At 47.6% G+C, this 16,952-nt stretch overlaps 1 protein-coding gene across 1 annotated transcript in view; it reads right to left on the reverse strand.

The window, feature by feature from the left end:
• GPR143 (G protein-coupled receptor 143) overlaps window positions 1–8,681 on the reverse strand; it is a 46,923-nt gene extending 38,242 nt beyond the window's left edge. Inside the window, exons 1-3 of the mRNA XM_042926662.1 lie at window positions 8,246–8,681; window positions 3,480–3,589; window positions 2,094–2,188 (exon numbers count right to left, since the gene is read on the reverse strand). Coding sequence (XP_042782596.1) covers window positions 2,094–2,188; window positions 3,480–3,589; window positions 8,246–8,603 — 563 coding nt within the window. The 5' untranslated portion in view covers window positions 8,604–8,681. The remainder of the gene's footprint in view (window positions 1–2,093; window positions 2,189–3,479; window positions 3,590–8,245) is intronic.
• Window positions 8,682–16,952: the final 8,271 nt, after the last annotated feature.

Consider the following 16,952-nt stretch of genomic DNA (forward strand, 5'->3'; position numbering starts at 1 on the left):
TTGTATCTAGAATCTATATGAAGAACTCTTACAACTCAATAACAAAGACCAATTAAATGGGTGAAGGAACTGAACAGATATTTCTCCAAAAAAAGCATACAAATGGCAACTAAACATGTGACAAGATGCTCAACATCACCAGCCACCAGGGAAGATACCATTCACACACACACTAACATGGCTAAATTTTAAAGCCAAAGTAATACATGGAAAAGAACAAGTATTAGCAAGGATGTGAGAAACTGGAACCATTATACGTTGCTGCCGACAATATAAAATGGTGCAACCAGCCAGGTTGGAAAGCATTTTAGCAGTTTCTTAGCAAGGTTAGAGAATTACGATGTGACCCAGGGTACAAAGCCCCTGAGTACATGATGAACTAGCATGTCCACACAAACATCTGCATACCAGCGGTCGCTGGAGTATTCCTTACAGCCAAAATGGTGCAAACAACCCACACGACCATCAACCGATAAATGGATAAAATGTAGCACATCCACTAAGCCGAATACTATTCAGCAAGGAACAGGAATAAAATGCTAACACCACTGCGACACGGGTAAAGCTTGAAAACGTCTTGCTCAGTTTAAGAAGCCAGACACAAGGGGCACCCTGGGCGGCTCAGTCGGTTGAGCTTCCGACTTCGGCTCACATCATGATCTCACGGGTCGTGGGTTCAAGTCCCATGTCAGGCTTTGCAGTGATAACATGGAGTCTGCTTCAGATTCTCTGTCTCCCTCTCAAAAATAAACATATATTAAAAAACACGAAGAAACCAGACACAAAATGTCACATATGGAATGAATGTGCTCACAAGCAATACCCAGAACAGGCAAACCTAGAGACAGGGGCCTGGTGGGGGCAGGAAGGGGGGTAGGGATTAATCACTGGTAAAGAGATTGGGGGGAGGTGAGGATTAAAATGTCCTAAAACTAGTTGGTGCGATGGTTGCATGATTCTGTGAATATACTAAAAAAAACAATGGATTTTGGATTTTATACACTTAAATGGGTGAACTTTATAAAACTGTTTAAAACAAAACAAAACAAAACAAAAAAAGAGCATGGGGCACCTGGCTGGCTCAGTCAGAAGAGCATGTGGCTCTTGATCTCAGGGTTGTGAGTTCAAGCCTCACCTTAGGTGCAGAGATTACTTCAATAAAGTTCAAAAAAAACCAAGCAAAAGTAGGGGGGCACATGCTTCCTGGATGAAGCGTCAGAAGACCCGAGCACTCGTCCCATGCTGCCATCCAGCTTCCCCTTGTCACGCAGGTGCTCTGTTCCCCCAACACACATGCTCACCCCAGCTGCCGTCACAGGGCACAGCGCCCGACAGCCTACTATGTGCCAGGCACTTTCCTCAACCATTCACAGAGCACCGCATGGACTCTCCTGTGACCTGATGCGGTTGCTACTATCCTACACGTGGGAAAACAGAAGTCAGACACGTTAAGAAACTTGCCAACGGTGCCACGGTGAGTGACCCCTATACAGATGGGACCCACCGTGGACTCTCACCAGGTAGCCACCGGGAGCTCCAATGTTCGGCTTCCGTATTTGGCCTAAAGTGTGAACACACACTTCAAAGAATCTTCTCCAATCTCTAGATACAGTCAAAATCTGTTTATATTCATGCCAATTCTGTTAGTATGTGTCCAGTTGCAAATATTTAATTTATAGATTACCTGCTGTCATGGTTTAAAATCCTCATTTTGAATCTGCCTTCAGCTTTTTATAAAAACAGCTGCCGGAGTGGCGCCTGGGGGGCTCAGTTGGTTAAGCGTCTGACTCTTGATTTCGGCTCCGATCGTGATCTCACGGCTCAGGAGGTCAAGCCCTGTGTGGGGCTCTGTACCGACAGCACAGGGCCTGCTCGGGATGTTCTCTCCCCCTCTCTCTGTGCCCCTCCCCTGCTCGCTCTTGTGCTCTCTAAATAAACTTAAGAAATAGCTGCCAGACACAATCCTCAAGGGGCCGGCTGACATTCTGGCTGGGTCCGCCATACTGAAAACTACTTTGCAGCCCTCAATGGTACCCCCGACCCCTCTTCGTACAACAGAAATCGGGCAGAAAGCTCTCGTTTCTTGTACATACCTCTGTCCTGCCGATCTCCGGATCACCAGATAGGCGTCGACCGCGTAGCAAAACAGCCACCAGAAGCAGGCACCGTACAACAGCTGGATCCATATCTGTAATCAGGAAGAGCCTGGCATCAAAGCTCCTGGAAACAGGCCCCGGATTGTCCCCATCCATGAAAGGAGCGGGCAGATGCCGGTTTCCTCTGACGTCAGGAAGCAGCACATGAAAGCCCTCCGGAGACACGTGGACGGTCTGGGAAACCAAGGCTGGGGCGTGGTCCAGGGCGGCGTGTGCCTCCGTGCTCTGTCCGCCCAGCGGCGCCAGACTAGCAAGCCCGCTGGCCGGGTACACTTGTCGGCACGGGACGTAAAGGCCTCAGATGCGCAGCCTTCCCCGGCGTGAGGGCTGACAGTGCCTCTGAACGAGAACGAAGGAGTGTGGGCAGGAAAGGTCTTCTGAGCAGAGGGGAAGGAAGGGGCCGGTCTGCTAGAGGCAGCGGGACATTGACCAGCCTCTGGCGCGGGCGGAGACCGCGCTCCCCTCTGCAGCCGGGAAGCAGCGACGGTCACAAGGAGAGAGGCTGACGATTCTGCTGCAGCTCGGTGCACAGAGCAACAGAGATACACAGATGGAAATAATATATTCCGGGGCGCCTGGTGGCTCGGTGGGTTAAGCGGCCGACTCTTGATTCCTCACGGTTCCGGAGTTCAAGTCCCGCGTCGGGCTCTGCGCTGACAGTGCGGAGCCTGCTTGGGTTCTCTGTCTCCCTCTCTCTCTGCTCCTCCCCCGCTCTCTCAATAAATAAACTTAAAAAGTGAATGCACAAATATGTACTTCATTAAGCACAATATATATCCCATAAATCAACAACTTTCATTGTCCTTTCTTTTCCCTTTTTGGCCAGCTGGTTTTCACTGCAGCCCCACCTTAGGTAAGGACTGTATATGTGGGCTCACATACGGCGGGGGGCAGGGGGGGAACCATACTAGCGCAGTGGTCCTCAAATTTAAGTGTCAGTCAGAAGTCCCTGCAGGGGGTGGAACATCACAACAGACCCCACACCAAGGTTCTGAGAATTTGCATTTCTTTTTTTTTTTTTTTTAATGTTTATTTATTGGAGAGAGAGACAAAGCATGAGCAGGAGAGGGGCAGAGAGAGGAAGACATAATCCAAAGCAGGCTCCAGGCTCCGAGCTGTCAGCACAGAGCCCGATGCAGGGCTCGAACCCACGAACCGCGAGATCATGCCCTGAGCCCAAGTTGGATGCTTAAATGACCCAGGCGCCCTTGAGAACTTGCATTTCGAACAAACTCCAGTGGGCTGAGACCACACTTGGAGGAACAGAGTGTCACAGGAGCACAGTGGGAAGAAAGGGTTATCAACACAAGCAGGTGGACTTACTGCGGTCCCCACGCAGTACGCAGCAGGCCAAAGGTCCGTCCCATTCACGTCTGAGATGTCCTTGACGAAATCGGGGAATCCCAACCACACCGCAGACCGGAAGACGATCCCTAAAACCGAGTAAGAGGACACAGTCATCCCGCGGGAGATGCATTCCAGGCCCCGCATTTGATGCCGAAACTGCACATTGTACCGAATCCTAGATGGACCACGTTTTGTCCTTTACGTACGTGCCAACGATACGGCCTGCTTTATAAATTAGGCACAGTAAGAGACTAACGACTAGTAAACAACGCTAATACGCTGTAATGGAAGTCATGTGAACGTGGTCTCTAAACACCTTACTGTACTCACTCTTCTTCTCGTGAGGACGTGAGATGTAGTGAGGTGAACCATGCAGGCACCGTGATGTGGTGTTGGGCTATACTGACCTTCTGACAGGGCAGAAGACCAACCGCTTCCGGACCAGAACGGACCGCGGGGAACCAGAACCGCGGAAAGCAAAACTGTGGCTAAGGGTGAGCTACTGTCCTTTGTAATGGTCCTAATTCGGATCTAAAGCCCACTTGCTGCTCTGTTAAGAGTAAGTAGATGGTGGATGGAAAAAGAGAGAGAGAGAGAGAGAGAGAAACGAGGAAACAAACACACACATTGGTGTGTGTACAGAGACAGAGAATAAGATCTAGGAATAATTATTTCGGTCACAAAGCAATAGCAATCCCAGGAATTTTGATTTCAACTTGAACCACCATTAGCCACAATCATATGCCTAATGTAGTTGTTTGCTTACTTGGTATGAAGAAGCAATTATGTGAACAATCGGTATTTCTTGGCTATATTTTTAATACCCACATATTAACCATTCCTGACATTCAAAGAAATGACCGAAACAGCACGATTCTGAAATGTAAAAAGATAATTCTTTCATTCTTTAAAAAATGTATTTAGGGCGTGGGTGGCTCAGTCAGTCAAGCCTCTGACTTCAGCTCAGGTCATGATCTTGAGGTTTGTGAGTTTGAGCCCCGCATCGGGCTCTCTGCTGTCAGTGCCCAGCCTGCTTCAGACCCTCTGTCCACCCCCCCCTCTCTGCTCCTCCTCCATGAGCACTTCTCTCAAAAATAAACATTTAAAAAGTAAAAATAAAAAACAGGGGCGCCTGGGTGACGCAGCTGGTTAAGCATCTGACTCTTGGTATTGGCCCGGGTCGTGATCTCATGGTTTGGGGGTTGGAGCCCTGCATCGGGCTCTGTGCTGATGGCACGGAGCCCGCTTGGGATTCTGTCTCTCCATCAAAAGAAATAAACATTTAAAAAATTATATAAGTAAATAATGCGATTAAGATTCTCACAAATTAGCTCTCCTCAATAATTTGCTCTTGACGTTTATGATTTGTAAGTTTTCCTTGCTATTAAACCCAAATACCTAATTCTCCTCAAAATAGTATACACGCTTTAAGGTATATATTAAGGTTTTTTGTTAAGAAACGTGATATGCTCTAATAACATACTCCGTAGGGGTGCCTGGGTGGCTTAGTTGGTTAAAGGTCTGACTCTTGACTTTGGCTCAGGTCATGATCTCACAGGTCATGGGTTTGATCCCTGCGTCAGGCTCTGCACTCCCAGTGCAGACCCTGTTTGGGATTCTTTCCCTCTCCCTCTCTCTCTCTGCCCTCCCCTGCTCCGTCTCTCTCTCAAAATAAATAAACTTAAAAAAATAATAATATACTATGGAATACAATGCTAAAAAGTAATTGTAAACAGTACGAAGTTTTGTGCTATGTGCTCATGTACACTAATATACTATGTAATAGACGACTAAGTATACAATATGTAACATACTAAATCTATTCTACGTAATACACTGCCAAACTTACGTTGCATACTATACTACCAACTATATGCTGCATAATACGTCACCAAATACAATCTGTGTATTTAAATTGTATACAATCTAAATATAGTGTGATACACTACCAAACGTACATTATATACAATATGAAATTTGTATTACATAACACACTACTATACGAACACCATGTAATACATCACTAAAGAGGAACTATGCACACTGAAACGTTTAAGATATACCCTCTCGTTATCAAGCACTGCTCACAAAAATAATGCTTTTCTTCCATAGAATGCTTACCGTTTATGGCACATAGCATTCCTCTGAGCTCAATAAATGCCCAATGTATTTTTGTAGCGATATCAGCTGATGAATGTCAACTTATTGTGATAAACATTTCACAATATGAGTATGTCAAGTCATTCTGCTATCTTAAACTCTTACGGTGCTCTATGTCAACTGTATCTCAATAAAACCGGAAAAAAAAAAAAAACTCTGCCCTATGAGGTAGGCATCATAAGTATTTTTCAGTGACGTGTCAGTCACGAAGCCTTGCCCTGAATTCTGCTTCTGCTCATTTGTCAATATCACACAACTCCCTTCCAAAAACAAGCATATATGCAAATATTATTTCACTGATCCTCAAAAGATATCTGCGTGCATCTTTATTTCTAGATATCCAAGTTATAGAAACTAAATTGCTGTTAAGATGCTTTTCCAGAGGCATCAGGCTTGCTCAGTCAGAAGAGTGTGCGACTCTATCTCAGGGTCATGGGTACAAGTCCATATGGGGTATAGAAATTACTTAATTTTTTTAGTATTTATTTATTGAGAGAGAAAGAGAGAGAGAGAGGGAGAATATGCAAGTGTGCACTCATGCGTGGTTTTGAGGGGCAGAGGGAAGAAGGGAGAGAATCCCAAGCAGGATCCACATTGTCAGTGCAGACCCCAATGAGGGGCTCGGCTCGAATTCACAAACTGTGAGATCATAACCTGAGCTGAAATCAAGAGTCAGGCATTTAATCGACTGAGCCATGCAGGTGCCCCAGTAAATAAACTTAAAAAAAAAAAAAAAGATGCTTTTCCAAAATGTTTCAGCAGAATCAGGAAAAAAACCAATGTCTGATTTATTTAGCCTGCACCAAGATAGGTTTATTCCCTAAGAGAAAGGAAGTACTGCTTCCTGTCTGACTCCTGGAGTCTGAGAAAGTGACTAGAGGTTATACAGCATGTACTGGAAGTCAAGGTCCTTGAGGGTCTGTGACCACAAGGGCACAGAACTGGAGAACAGCACGCTGAGACAGCCACCTGCGTTGATGTCAGCTCAAGGCAGGGTGAAAGCTGCTGCCACCCCCTCAGGGATGTTTCAATACCATCGACAGCCTTCAGCTTCACGAGTAAAATTAAGCAAAAGTACATGTCCAAGATGGTCAGCGCCTGTCAGCCAATTGCCAAATGTGGGCAGCATCTGGATCCTGATTCGAACGAACCAACTGTAAAATAGCATTTATGAGACAACTGAACATACACCAGGGACGTTAAAGAATTGACTTTCATCATTATTTTCAGGCGACAATACTAGTGTAATATGTATATTTAATTTTTAATTTACTTACTTAAATTCAAGTTACTTAACACATAGCATAGTATCGGTTTCGGGAGAACCCAGTGATTCACCTCTCACATAGGACACCCAGTGCTCATCCCAGCAAGCGCCCTCCTTAATGCCCATCACCCGTCTAGCCCATCCCCCCCACCCACCTCCCCTCCAGCAACCCTCGGTTTTCTGTATTTAAGAGTCTCTTACAGTTGGCCTCCATTTTTATTTTTCCTTCCCATCCCCTACGTTCATCTGTTGTGTTTCTTTCATTCCACATATGAGTGAGTTCATGTGGTACTTGTCTTTCTCTACCTTAGTTCAATCAGCACAATACACTCTAGTTCCATCCCGCGTCGTTGTGAATTAATCCAGGGGTGGGTGATATCAGGATGGGGTATAGATGAAGTGAGAGCATAGGTCCAAAGGCGGTTCCTTATACAGTCTGTGTGATTTAAGTTAGAAATTTTCCCAAAGTAAAAATGCAAACAAATGGTTTTGGAAAAGAGTTTAGGCTTTTATGGGCCACAATTTCTCTGCCATCATCCACCTCTGTCCTTGCAGGGCAAAGATAGCACTAGACAACACACAAGGGCAGGGCGCGGCTGTGTTCCCATGAAACCACTGAAGGACACGGGCATTTAAATTTCATGGAACATTTATCAGAAACATTTCACGAAGTATTTTTCTTTTGATTGTTAAAAACCTTTCGGGCCACAGAAAAGAGGCAACAGGTGGGATTTAGTGTGGGGTCTGCAGTTTGGCCGCCTGTGGTAGAAAACCCAAACCTGAAAAAAATTATGTACTTATACGTATTAGAGGTAGACACATCAAGTTTTCTTCCCGATTCTGCCAAACCGTTCGGGAAACGGTTGCGGATGCACAGAACATTGTCAGTCTCTCACTCGCAGAAGTTATTAGGGAACCGTTGTATTTTCTGGGATTTTTGTTTAATGGCAACCGTCTGAGGTTTCCCCCAGTAAGCCTGCAATAACGAACACTGTAAACGGTTTTTTCTCTTTAAACAAGTGTCCCCTGGGCATAATTTTTACTGCCTGTCTTGTTTCGCTGAGTCCGTCGGTCGTCCTGTCCGGTCCCGAGGGAGCCGCCTCTGTGCTCCGAGTACACACCCTGCCCAACCTCGCGGGCCGCGCACGCTCACCCGGGCACCGAGCAGGTCCGGACCCGCGGGCGGCGCACCTTACTGAAGCAGCCGAGAAGGTCCCAACCCGCGGGCCGCGCGCCTCACCCAGGCACCGAGCAGGCCCCAACCCGCGGGCCGGGCTCCCCCACCCCGGGCGTCGAGCAGGTCCGCGCGCCTTACCCAGGCAGCCGAGCAGGTCGCAGGCGGCGGCGGCGCGCAGGATGCGGACGGAGGCCGGGGCGCGCGCCGAGGCCGGCGGGGACGTGGACGTGGCCCCCGGGCCCGCGGGCCGTCGCCCCGGCAGCAGTTGCAGGAGGCCCAGCGCCAGGCGGCACGCGCCGCCGCCCAGACACAGCGCGTGGAAGGCCCGGGGCTGGAAGCCCAGCACCAGCTGCGTGGCGGCGTCCCGCGTGGGGCAGCAGAAGGTCCCCAGGCGTGGGGAGGCCATGGGCCGTGCTCGGGGTCGCGGCTCGGGTGTGCCGGGACCCCGCCGGGCCGCTGGGTCAGGTGCCCGGCCGGCAGCGAGCGGGGGGATCATGTGCCCGGGGCCGCGCCTCCCCCGCCCCGGCGCCCGCGCTGGCGGAGAAGGCGCCGACCGGGGTGGGGGCTGCGCGCCCTCGGCGGACGCCACGAGGTCTCACGAGGGTGAGGCTGGGGCCCGAGCCGGAGGTGGGGGAAGGAGGTGGGGGAAGGAGGCGCGCCCGGGGCCGGGACGGAGGTCGGCTTTCTTCCCTGCAACCCAGCCTTCCCCCAAGCCGCCACCTCGTCTTAACTGACCTTACCAGACAAACCTGCCTCATTTGCCAGCTCTTTCCTATTTGGGACCTGACGTCCCTAATTTTGATGCGTTACAGGCGCCAGAACACGTTCATCATCAACGTGACTGATGCGATTGGTGTTAACGGACACAATCCCAGCGGCAGGAGTTTCGTTGCAAGTCAAATCTTAAAGACGGAAGCGCTTAGCCTAAAGAGACATGTTTACACACGCGTATTTTGCACCTTACAGTTCAGTGTTCCGTGTTTACTCAGCTTCAATATAGGTTTGGGCATTCTAAATTAGCTTTCAAAAGTAATTGGTTTTTTTTTTTAATTATCCAAGTTCATTCAGATTTCATAACTTTTTTTTCGTTATACATTGAAAATCAAGCTTTATTCTATGTGCTTAAAAGTTCCAAAATTGTGTCAGCACTAATGATAACCATCAACATACTGGGTAAAGTTTAAAAACAAACTCGAGAAGGCTGACAATAAAAGAGCTCTCCTATAGGTTATGGCTTTTACTAACCAAACCTTTAAAACAAACCAAAAAAACCCTTACCAGATTTACCATCTAATAAATTAATAGGCCCATTGGCAAACCCCAAGCGGCCACCCTTTATCTCTCCCCTCGACAAATGGGCCCCTCTCTAAGGTTTTTTCCCCCGGTCACCCGAAGGGAATGCAGCCCATTCGTCCCTCCCCCACTTATTAAACACTTAAATGCAAACACATGCCCTCCCACCCAGCTGCTCATCTACCTTTCCACCAGGAGCTTTGCTATTTTAAAGGCAAAGTTTGGGCTCAGCTCCTAGGCCTTCTTCCCCGAAGGCCCTAGGACTGGCCTTCTCTGTTGGAATCCACAGTAGGCAGACAGGCGGCTGCGTTGCCAGATGGGAAACAGAGCCTTTAACAAAGGGCTGCAAACGCCAGCACTTCAAAAGGATCTGACCTGGCAGTCTATTAGCAGGGGCAGCTGCTTTGATAGAATTCTGGAACCACCAACGCTGTCAAAACCTGCACTGCTCTCGGGTATTGCACACTCGCTTGTAAAAACAGCAGAAAACATCAGAGAAATACTCCCCAAACATCCATTTGTCAGCCCTTTAGAAAGCATGAATCCTGCTCTCTTGGGCCATTGATCTCCTCCTTCGTTTCCTCTTGGAAAGCAGAGGCTGCTTCTGGAGGACAGTGTGCAGGAGTGTGCTTTAAAAGATACAAATGACAACAGAGCCTTTGTATGCTTGCCCTGATGCTGAGGGTTTGAGGGTTTGCATGGCCCGTCCATGCAAAAGTACCACTGCATTTCCGTTTTTGCCTTGGGCCGGAACTGCACATACCCCACCTCTGCTTCCCACGTGCAAACCTGCAGGCTCTGATGATTCAGGCACCAAGTAGTCACGGGTGAGGCTCCCAGGAGGGTCAGTGGTAAAGTTACCTCGGGGAGAAAATTGTAATAAATGAGGATTCCTAGGCCAGATGGGGGCCTCAGAGCAAACTTGCAGAAGGATGGACTGGAGACTATGTTTTTTTGACGGTCCGAAATAACTTGAAATTAGTATAAGAAATGCAACTGACGTAACAAACTGTGTGCAAGATGTGGGAATGATGGGGCTTTTAGGGGATATAGTAGGGTTCCTGGGGTCCAGAGCCGACGGCCAGGAAAGAATTCTTGAAAACGTCTTTGGTGCAAAATGGTGATTTTGTTAAAGCATGGGGACAGGACCCGCGGGCAGGAAGAGCTGCCCCGGGGCCTTGAGAGACTAGTTATATACTATGGGGCTGCGGGAGGTAAAGTCCAGGGGAAGTTTCCAGTGAGATTTTTATATGCTAAAGGAGACTCACAGGATTTTGGAGGCCTAGCTTTTGTCAAGCTAGGGTTGTTTTTCCCTCTAGCAAAGCATTAGCATTAAGACAGTAAGGAGTTCCTGGAGAAACGTTTACTCTGCTGGCCTCAAGTATTTGTCAATGGGCTACAGGTTCTAAGGAAATTTAGTTCTATCTGCCATTTCCGTCTGCCTTTGTTCCCCACGTTACTACGGAGGGTGATCTCTATCAGTTCACCATTTGTTTTTCCCCTTTCCTTTGTTCTTGGGCAGCCAGGAGTGCACACATATCCCACCTGGGGGGGTGGGGGGGGGGGAGGTGGCTGTCAGCTTGCCTTATGCTTCCAGAAACATCTGGAAGTACTGCAGATGTGCGACCTGCAAAGATGATCCCGCCAAGCCACAGTCAGCTGAGCCTGAACACCGATGTATCTGTGCGGTAACAATGAGGGCCTTTACGTATGTGAAGTTCATTTTTGCATCCACGCTCCCTCCTTTTCTCCCTCCCTCCCAGCTTACCATCTGGATTCCACCTTGCACTTTCAGCCTGGGCTGCCCACAAAAGGTTTTGCTCTGCCATTCACGACTTGCCCGTCATCCCGCTTGATCCGCTACGCTAACCTCTGGAAGCGGCTCAGGGGGTTTCTCTCACAGACAACTCTTCTCACGGTGAGTCCCCTGACACCCACAGGTCTTAATGGAAAGGACGGAGTTCACGGGAAGAACCTCAGGTAGGCCACAGAATCCAGTGGAGGAGATGGTGGAGGGCGGATGGATGGTCTGCTGAAATACACTGGTAGCAGCAGCAGAAGGGAGGACAGAGCGACTCACAAAAACCTACTGTTTTCAGAGTGCATCAGTAGGCAGGCCATGTGTTTTACATTCATTGTCTCATTGAATCTACAGCAGGAGCCTTTCGGGTGGGTTTTACTCTTAAACTGATGAGCACAGTATGTACATTAGTGGGCGTGGCTAAGTTCCAGTAAAACTTTATTTACAAAACTGGTGGCAACCTAGCCATTTTGGCTCCTATGGGTCTACCCACAGAGACTCTGGCTTAACCAGCAGTACCCCAGAAGGCCGGGTGGCTAAGCCCAAAATAATAGGGAGGCTAACAGCTAGTGGGGCAGGCAAACAGGCCAGTGAGGAATGGGACACAAGAAGTTGCTGGCAGAGAAATTGCTCCCCCTTCCTCCCGCCCTATGAAGTTTCTGAGGAGAGGTTGTATAGGGTCCTGAGCAACCAGCTGTGTTTCTTAGGAATCTGTAGTCTATTCGTAACTGTACCACCTTTAATTTGCTCTTCCTCCTTTCCTACTTTTACTTCCTTTTTGTCCAGGGATTCCATGGTGTTTGCCCACAAAACTTCGGCACACTATTTGCCTCAGGCTCTGCTCTCTAAGGAACCCAGGCTAAGAATCTGCCTTCCTCATAAAGGATTTCAGGTGCTGTAGCCCCTGCCCTGCTTGGGGCCCATCTGATGACCAGCAGCACCTCTGCCTTTCAATTCCTTTCATTTCAACAGAAATGTATTGAGTGCCATGTGCAAATTGAGCAGATAAAGAGACAGGCTGTGTCCAATAAATACGGGTGTGTTTACTAGGCCTTAATAAAGAAGAATACGTAACGGTCAAAGGCACTGTCAGAGTCAAATAAACCAATTAGTCATAGACACACAGTAGAAGAGGGTGGGAAGAGATAGGGACTGAGTAGAGTTTAAAATTAAATTGTACTTGTGGTGCCTGGGTGGTTCAGTCGGTTGGGTGTCCGACTTCGTCTCAGGTCATGATCCCCGGGTTTGTGAGTTCAAGCCCCGCGTCAGGTTCTGGGCTGACAGCTCAGAGCCTGGACCCTGCTTTGGATTATTTGTTTCCCTCTCTCTCTGTGACCTCCCCCGGTCACGCTCTGTCTCTGTCTCTCTCTCTAAAAAATAAACATTAAAAAATTTTTTTAAATTAAATTGTACTTAAGTAGAAAGACATTTAAATATCAGACCTGAGAATAAAATTAATCAAGTTTCATGTGCATTGCGTTGCAGATGCTACTGAAAAGCGGATTCTCATTCTGCTTATCAGGATGTCTGCATTTCTAGCAAGCTTCCAGAGATGTGGATGCTGCTGGTCAATGGCTCCTACCTGGAGCAGCAAGGTCCTGGAGCTTGTATCTCAACCTGAAAAGGAAAGGAACAACCAGGCCATACTTCAGTGTGGGGAGGGCTTAGTTCAAAAGAGCAGAGAAATTGATCAACATCCAGCTAAGCCAAAGAGCATTCTGAATGCCAATGACGAAGCAGGGATGGAGGCATGAGGTTAGCAGTGATGAGCAACACCCTTCCTGATGGTTCTGAAAGCCCCAGGGGGAGAAAACTGTTTGGGGCTAACCGGGGATGGAAGTCAGGAAACCGGGAGGAGAGGGGAGCAAATGGGAGAGGAAGAAGACTGACGAGGACTGGGGGAGACAAACAAAAGTGACTTGTGTTGAGGAAGGGAGAATGACCTGACGGTGTTCTCAGGTAGAAACTGGAAAACTGTTCACCCTGGTCTAGAAAAAAGAAGAGGCCTGGGCTATGACAAAGTCCTAACAGAAGCTCTTTTGGTGTAGGTGAGTGGCTCAGTGCCCTGAGAGGGACCTATCTAATCCCAAACGACCCCACCTCCTTATACATCATTTAAAATGCTTTCTCCCTGAAAGCCAACGAGCCAGCTGTTAAATAAATCTCAAATGGAAAGCAAAACAGGATTTGCTTCACAGAGATTTGATTTTCAATTCACAGCTAAATTTGTTGGAGCACAGTCATTCCATAGAGAAAAACCACTGTTAACAGTCTGATGCAGTAAATGTACCAAAAGTAATAGTATAGAAAGTTGCAACTGACATTAATGATGGAATAAACGCCAAGGAAAAAGAAAACAAAGATACATTCAAAGATGATTATGATGCGAGTAGCTAATGCTATTATGTTAAAATGTTTAGTAACTGAGAGAATGGAGCCACAAATAAATGGGCAGGCACGAACTATTAAGAATAGTTCAGTGGTCAGTTATGTCAAGGGCAGTGTTTTACATCTAAAATCACATTTTTGTGCTTTTTCAGGATGTGCAGTCAAGCTGAAGTAATTCTACGATCCTTCATGGTAAGAAACAATTATTCTTACATTTACATGTCTGAAGACATCTCTCTATAATGCCAGCTTTTCAGTTCAATCTCCTTATTCTGTATGCTGACATTTGGAGCTTTCAGCTCAAAAAGAAAAAGAGGGTTTTTTTTTTTTAACATTTATTTATTATTGAGAGACAGAGAGACACAGAGCGTGAGCAGGGGAGGGGTAGAGAGAGGGGGAGACCCAGAATCTGAAGCAGGCTCCAGGCTCTGAGCTGTCAGCACAGATCCTGATGTGGGGCTCGAACTCACAAACTGCGAGACCATGACCTGAGCCCGTCGGTCGCTCAACCAACTGAGCCACCCAGGCGCCCCAGGAGTTTTTGTTTTTAATGAATTATTTCTAATGCCCAAAAAGGAATGTAATGATTTTGAGACCCAATGATCAGCTGTGTATTCGAGGTCAAGTAACACATTCATGTCATGGACAATTAAAGGCAAATTCTTTTACATAAATCTGCTGCCTTTGGAATGGCTTTCAAAGTGCACACACACACACACACACACACACACACACACACACATTAAATGTACACACAAAATTATCTCTTAATAGAATTGTGGAAGCATTGTACACACTTGATTGGCAACCAAATTGGACTTCAAAACAGTTTTATATGTGCTTTTAAAATCATGAATGATGGAAATGATTTATTCAATCAAAAGTTAGTAAGTCCAGGGACCTGGATGGCTCAGTCAGTAAAGCATCTGGTCATGTTCTCGTGGTTCACAGGTTCAAGCCACACATGGAGCCTGACTGGGATTCTCTCTCCCTCTCCCTCTCTCCCTCTCTCTCTGTCCCTGGCCTGTGCACACACGCTGTCTCTCACTCTCTCTCTCAAAATAAATATTTTTAAAAAGGTAAATCCATTCCAATTTGAAACTATGTCCTGAATGTACACATGTTCTTGAATGTCTTATCTCCTACTAAAGTAAAAAAAAAAAACATCGATACCATAACAAGTTCTTGGTGGGAAAAGAGGTGACAGACAGGACAAAGAAGCATTTCTCTTTCTGAGGAGCTAAAAGGAACAGGCATGTTGATCACTGTTAGAAATGACTGGAGGGGCACCTGGCTGGCTCAGTTGGTGGAGCACATGACTCATGACCTCACGTTGTAAGTTTGAGTCACACATTGGGTGTAGAGATTACTTAAAAATAAAATCTTAAAGGGGTGCCTGGGTGGCTCAGTGGGTTAAGCATCTAGACCTCGGCTCAGGTCATGATCTTGTGGCTTGTGGGTTCAAGTCCCACATAGGGCTCCGGGCTGACAGCTTGGAGCCTGGAGCCTGCTTTGGATTCTGTGTCTCCCTCTCTCTCTGCCCCTCCCCCGGTCACACTCTGTCTCTGTCTCTCTGTCAAAAATAAACATTTTAAAAAATAAATAAAAATAAAATCTTAAAAAAAGAAAGAAGTGACAGGAAAGAAGGCCTAGCTGGTTAGTAGAAACCAGGAGGGACAGTTCCTGAGGTTAAATGTGCAATCTTAGTGACTGAAGATATGAGATGCAAAGAAAGGTTTGAAATCACGCCGTGCACACACAGACAGCAGCATGACGCGGCGTGACCAGCTGAGACCCTCCCGTGCTGACCGTGAGGTGAGGTCGTGTGCAGAAAGGTTTAGGTGGACGAGTTTCCAGGGAAAGGCAGGAAGTGCTGGAACCATGTGATCATGAAAGGGAGACCAAGCATAGATTTGCAAGTCAAATGAAGTCCCATGAATGGTGACTTGGGTTCCATCCCACAGGACTTGTAGTGAGGGTGCAGGCCACTGTGGTAATCTACGCTACCTAACACATTTCTCAAACTTAGCAGCCTAAAGCAACACCCATTTATTCCAACCTCCCTGAGCACAGATCACAGGCTTGCTTTTTCTTTTCAGACTGTGTTCATGGTCTTTTAGTGTGTACCTCACAGTTTTTTGTTTAGAGCTGGGCATGATGTCCTCGGTGCAAAGAATCGGGGTAAATAGGCTGTTAGTTGCGGGGGGTCGGGGGGAGGCAGGAGGAGATGCATTCTACAGTTTATCATTAGGTCTGTCTCTAGTGGTGAGCCATACCCCTTGGCTGTGAACTTCACAAATGCCTCTCAGGCGTGGGTTCCCTCCCCCCCCCAGCCTTAGGTGGAAAAGAAAGGTTGTCTGGAGGAGGTTGGAGTTCAGTATTTCATTCCCCCCATGGTAGTTAGGCTCTGGTAACCCCAATCAATTGGGTGTCAAATTTCTCTTGAGGGCAGGGCTCGTTCAGAACAGAATGCTCTGGCATATTTAAAAATGGCTGCGTTCCCCCCCTTCTCTCCTCAGGAAGCACAAGCAATTTTTCTCCAGTTTTCACAGTGAGAACCTGGTAGAGCTCCAAGAGGTAAAACTCACAGAAGCATGGGGATCCCTGCAGCTTTTATTTATTTGTGTAATTTGAGAAAAAGAGAGAGAGAATCCCAAGCAGGCTCTGCATGGTCAGCACGTAGCCCAATGTGGGGCTTGAACTCACGAACTGCAAGATCACGACCTGAGCCAAAATCAAGAGTTGGACAATTAACAAACTGAGCCACCAGGCACACCGCTCCCCCCTGCACCCCCCCCCCCCCCCGCCCCTGCAGTTTTGACTCACAGACTCTTCTACACTGAGCCTCCAGCAATGTGTCAATTACAGTTCAGGTTTTCCTATCCTGGCGCTGACTCCTGTGGAAGTTTCTGCTAATGGGTTTCGGCTCCAGTGGGTTGTGGGTTCTCTGCATCGGCCCATCTTTTCAATTTCGGGGGCAGCAGGTCGCCCTGTGACCTTACTTCTCTGAGAAATCTAAGAAGAGTTGTCGATCTTTCAGCTTGTTCAGCTTTTTGTGTGTTAGGATGAGGTGATGACCACTAAGTTCCTAATATGCCAGACTAGGAATCAGCAACACACATTTATTTGCTCACAGCTTCTGTAGCTTAAGAGGCCAAGCCCTGTTCAGCTGGGTCTTCCATTTTGGGGTCTGTCAATGGCTGCAGTTCAGGTGCTGACTGGGCTGGTCTCACCTGAAGGCTTGAGTGGGGAAATATTTGCTTCCAAGCATTTGCTTACATGTTTAATAAGTTTTCCTTCTTCATGGGCTGTTGGCCAGAGGTCACCTTCAGTTCCTTGGCACATGGCTCTCTCCACAAGGCA

The sequence above is a fragment of the Panthera leo genome, chromosome Y, assembly GCF_018350215.1.
Source record: "Panthera leo isolate Ple1 chromosome Y, P.leo_Ple1_pat1.1, whole genome shotgun sequence".
Taxonomy (NCBI): domain Eukaryota; kingdom Metazoa; phylum Chordata; class Mammalia; order Carnivora; family Felidae; genus Panthera; species Panthera leo.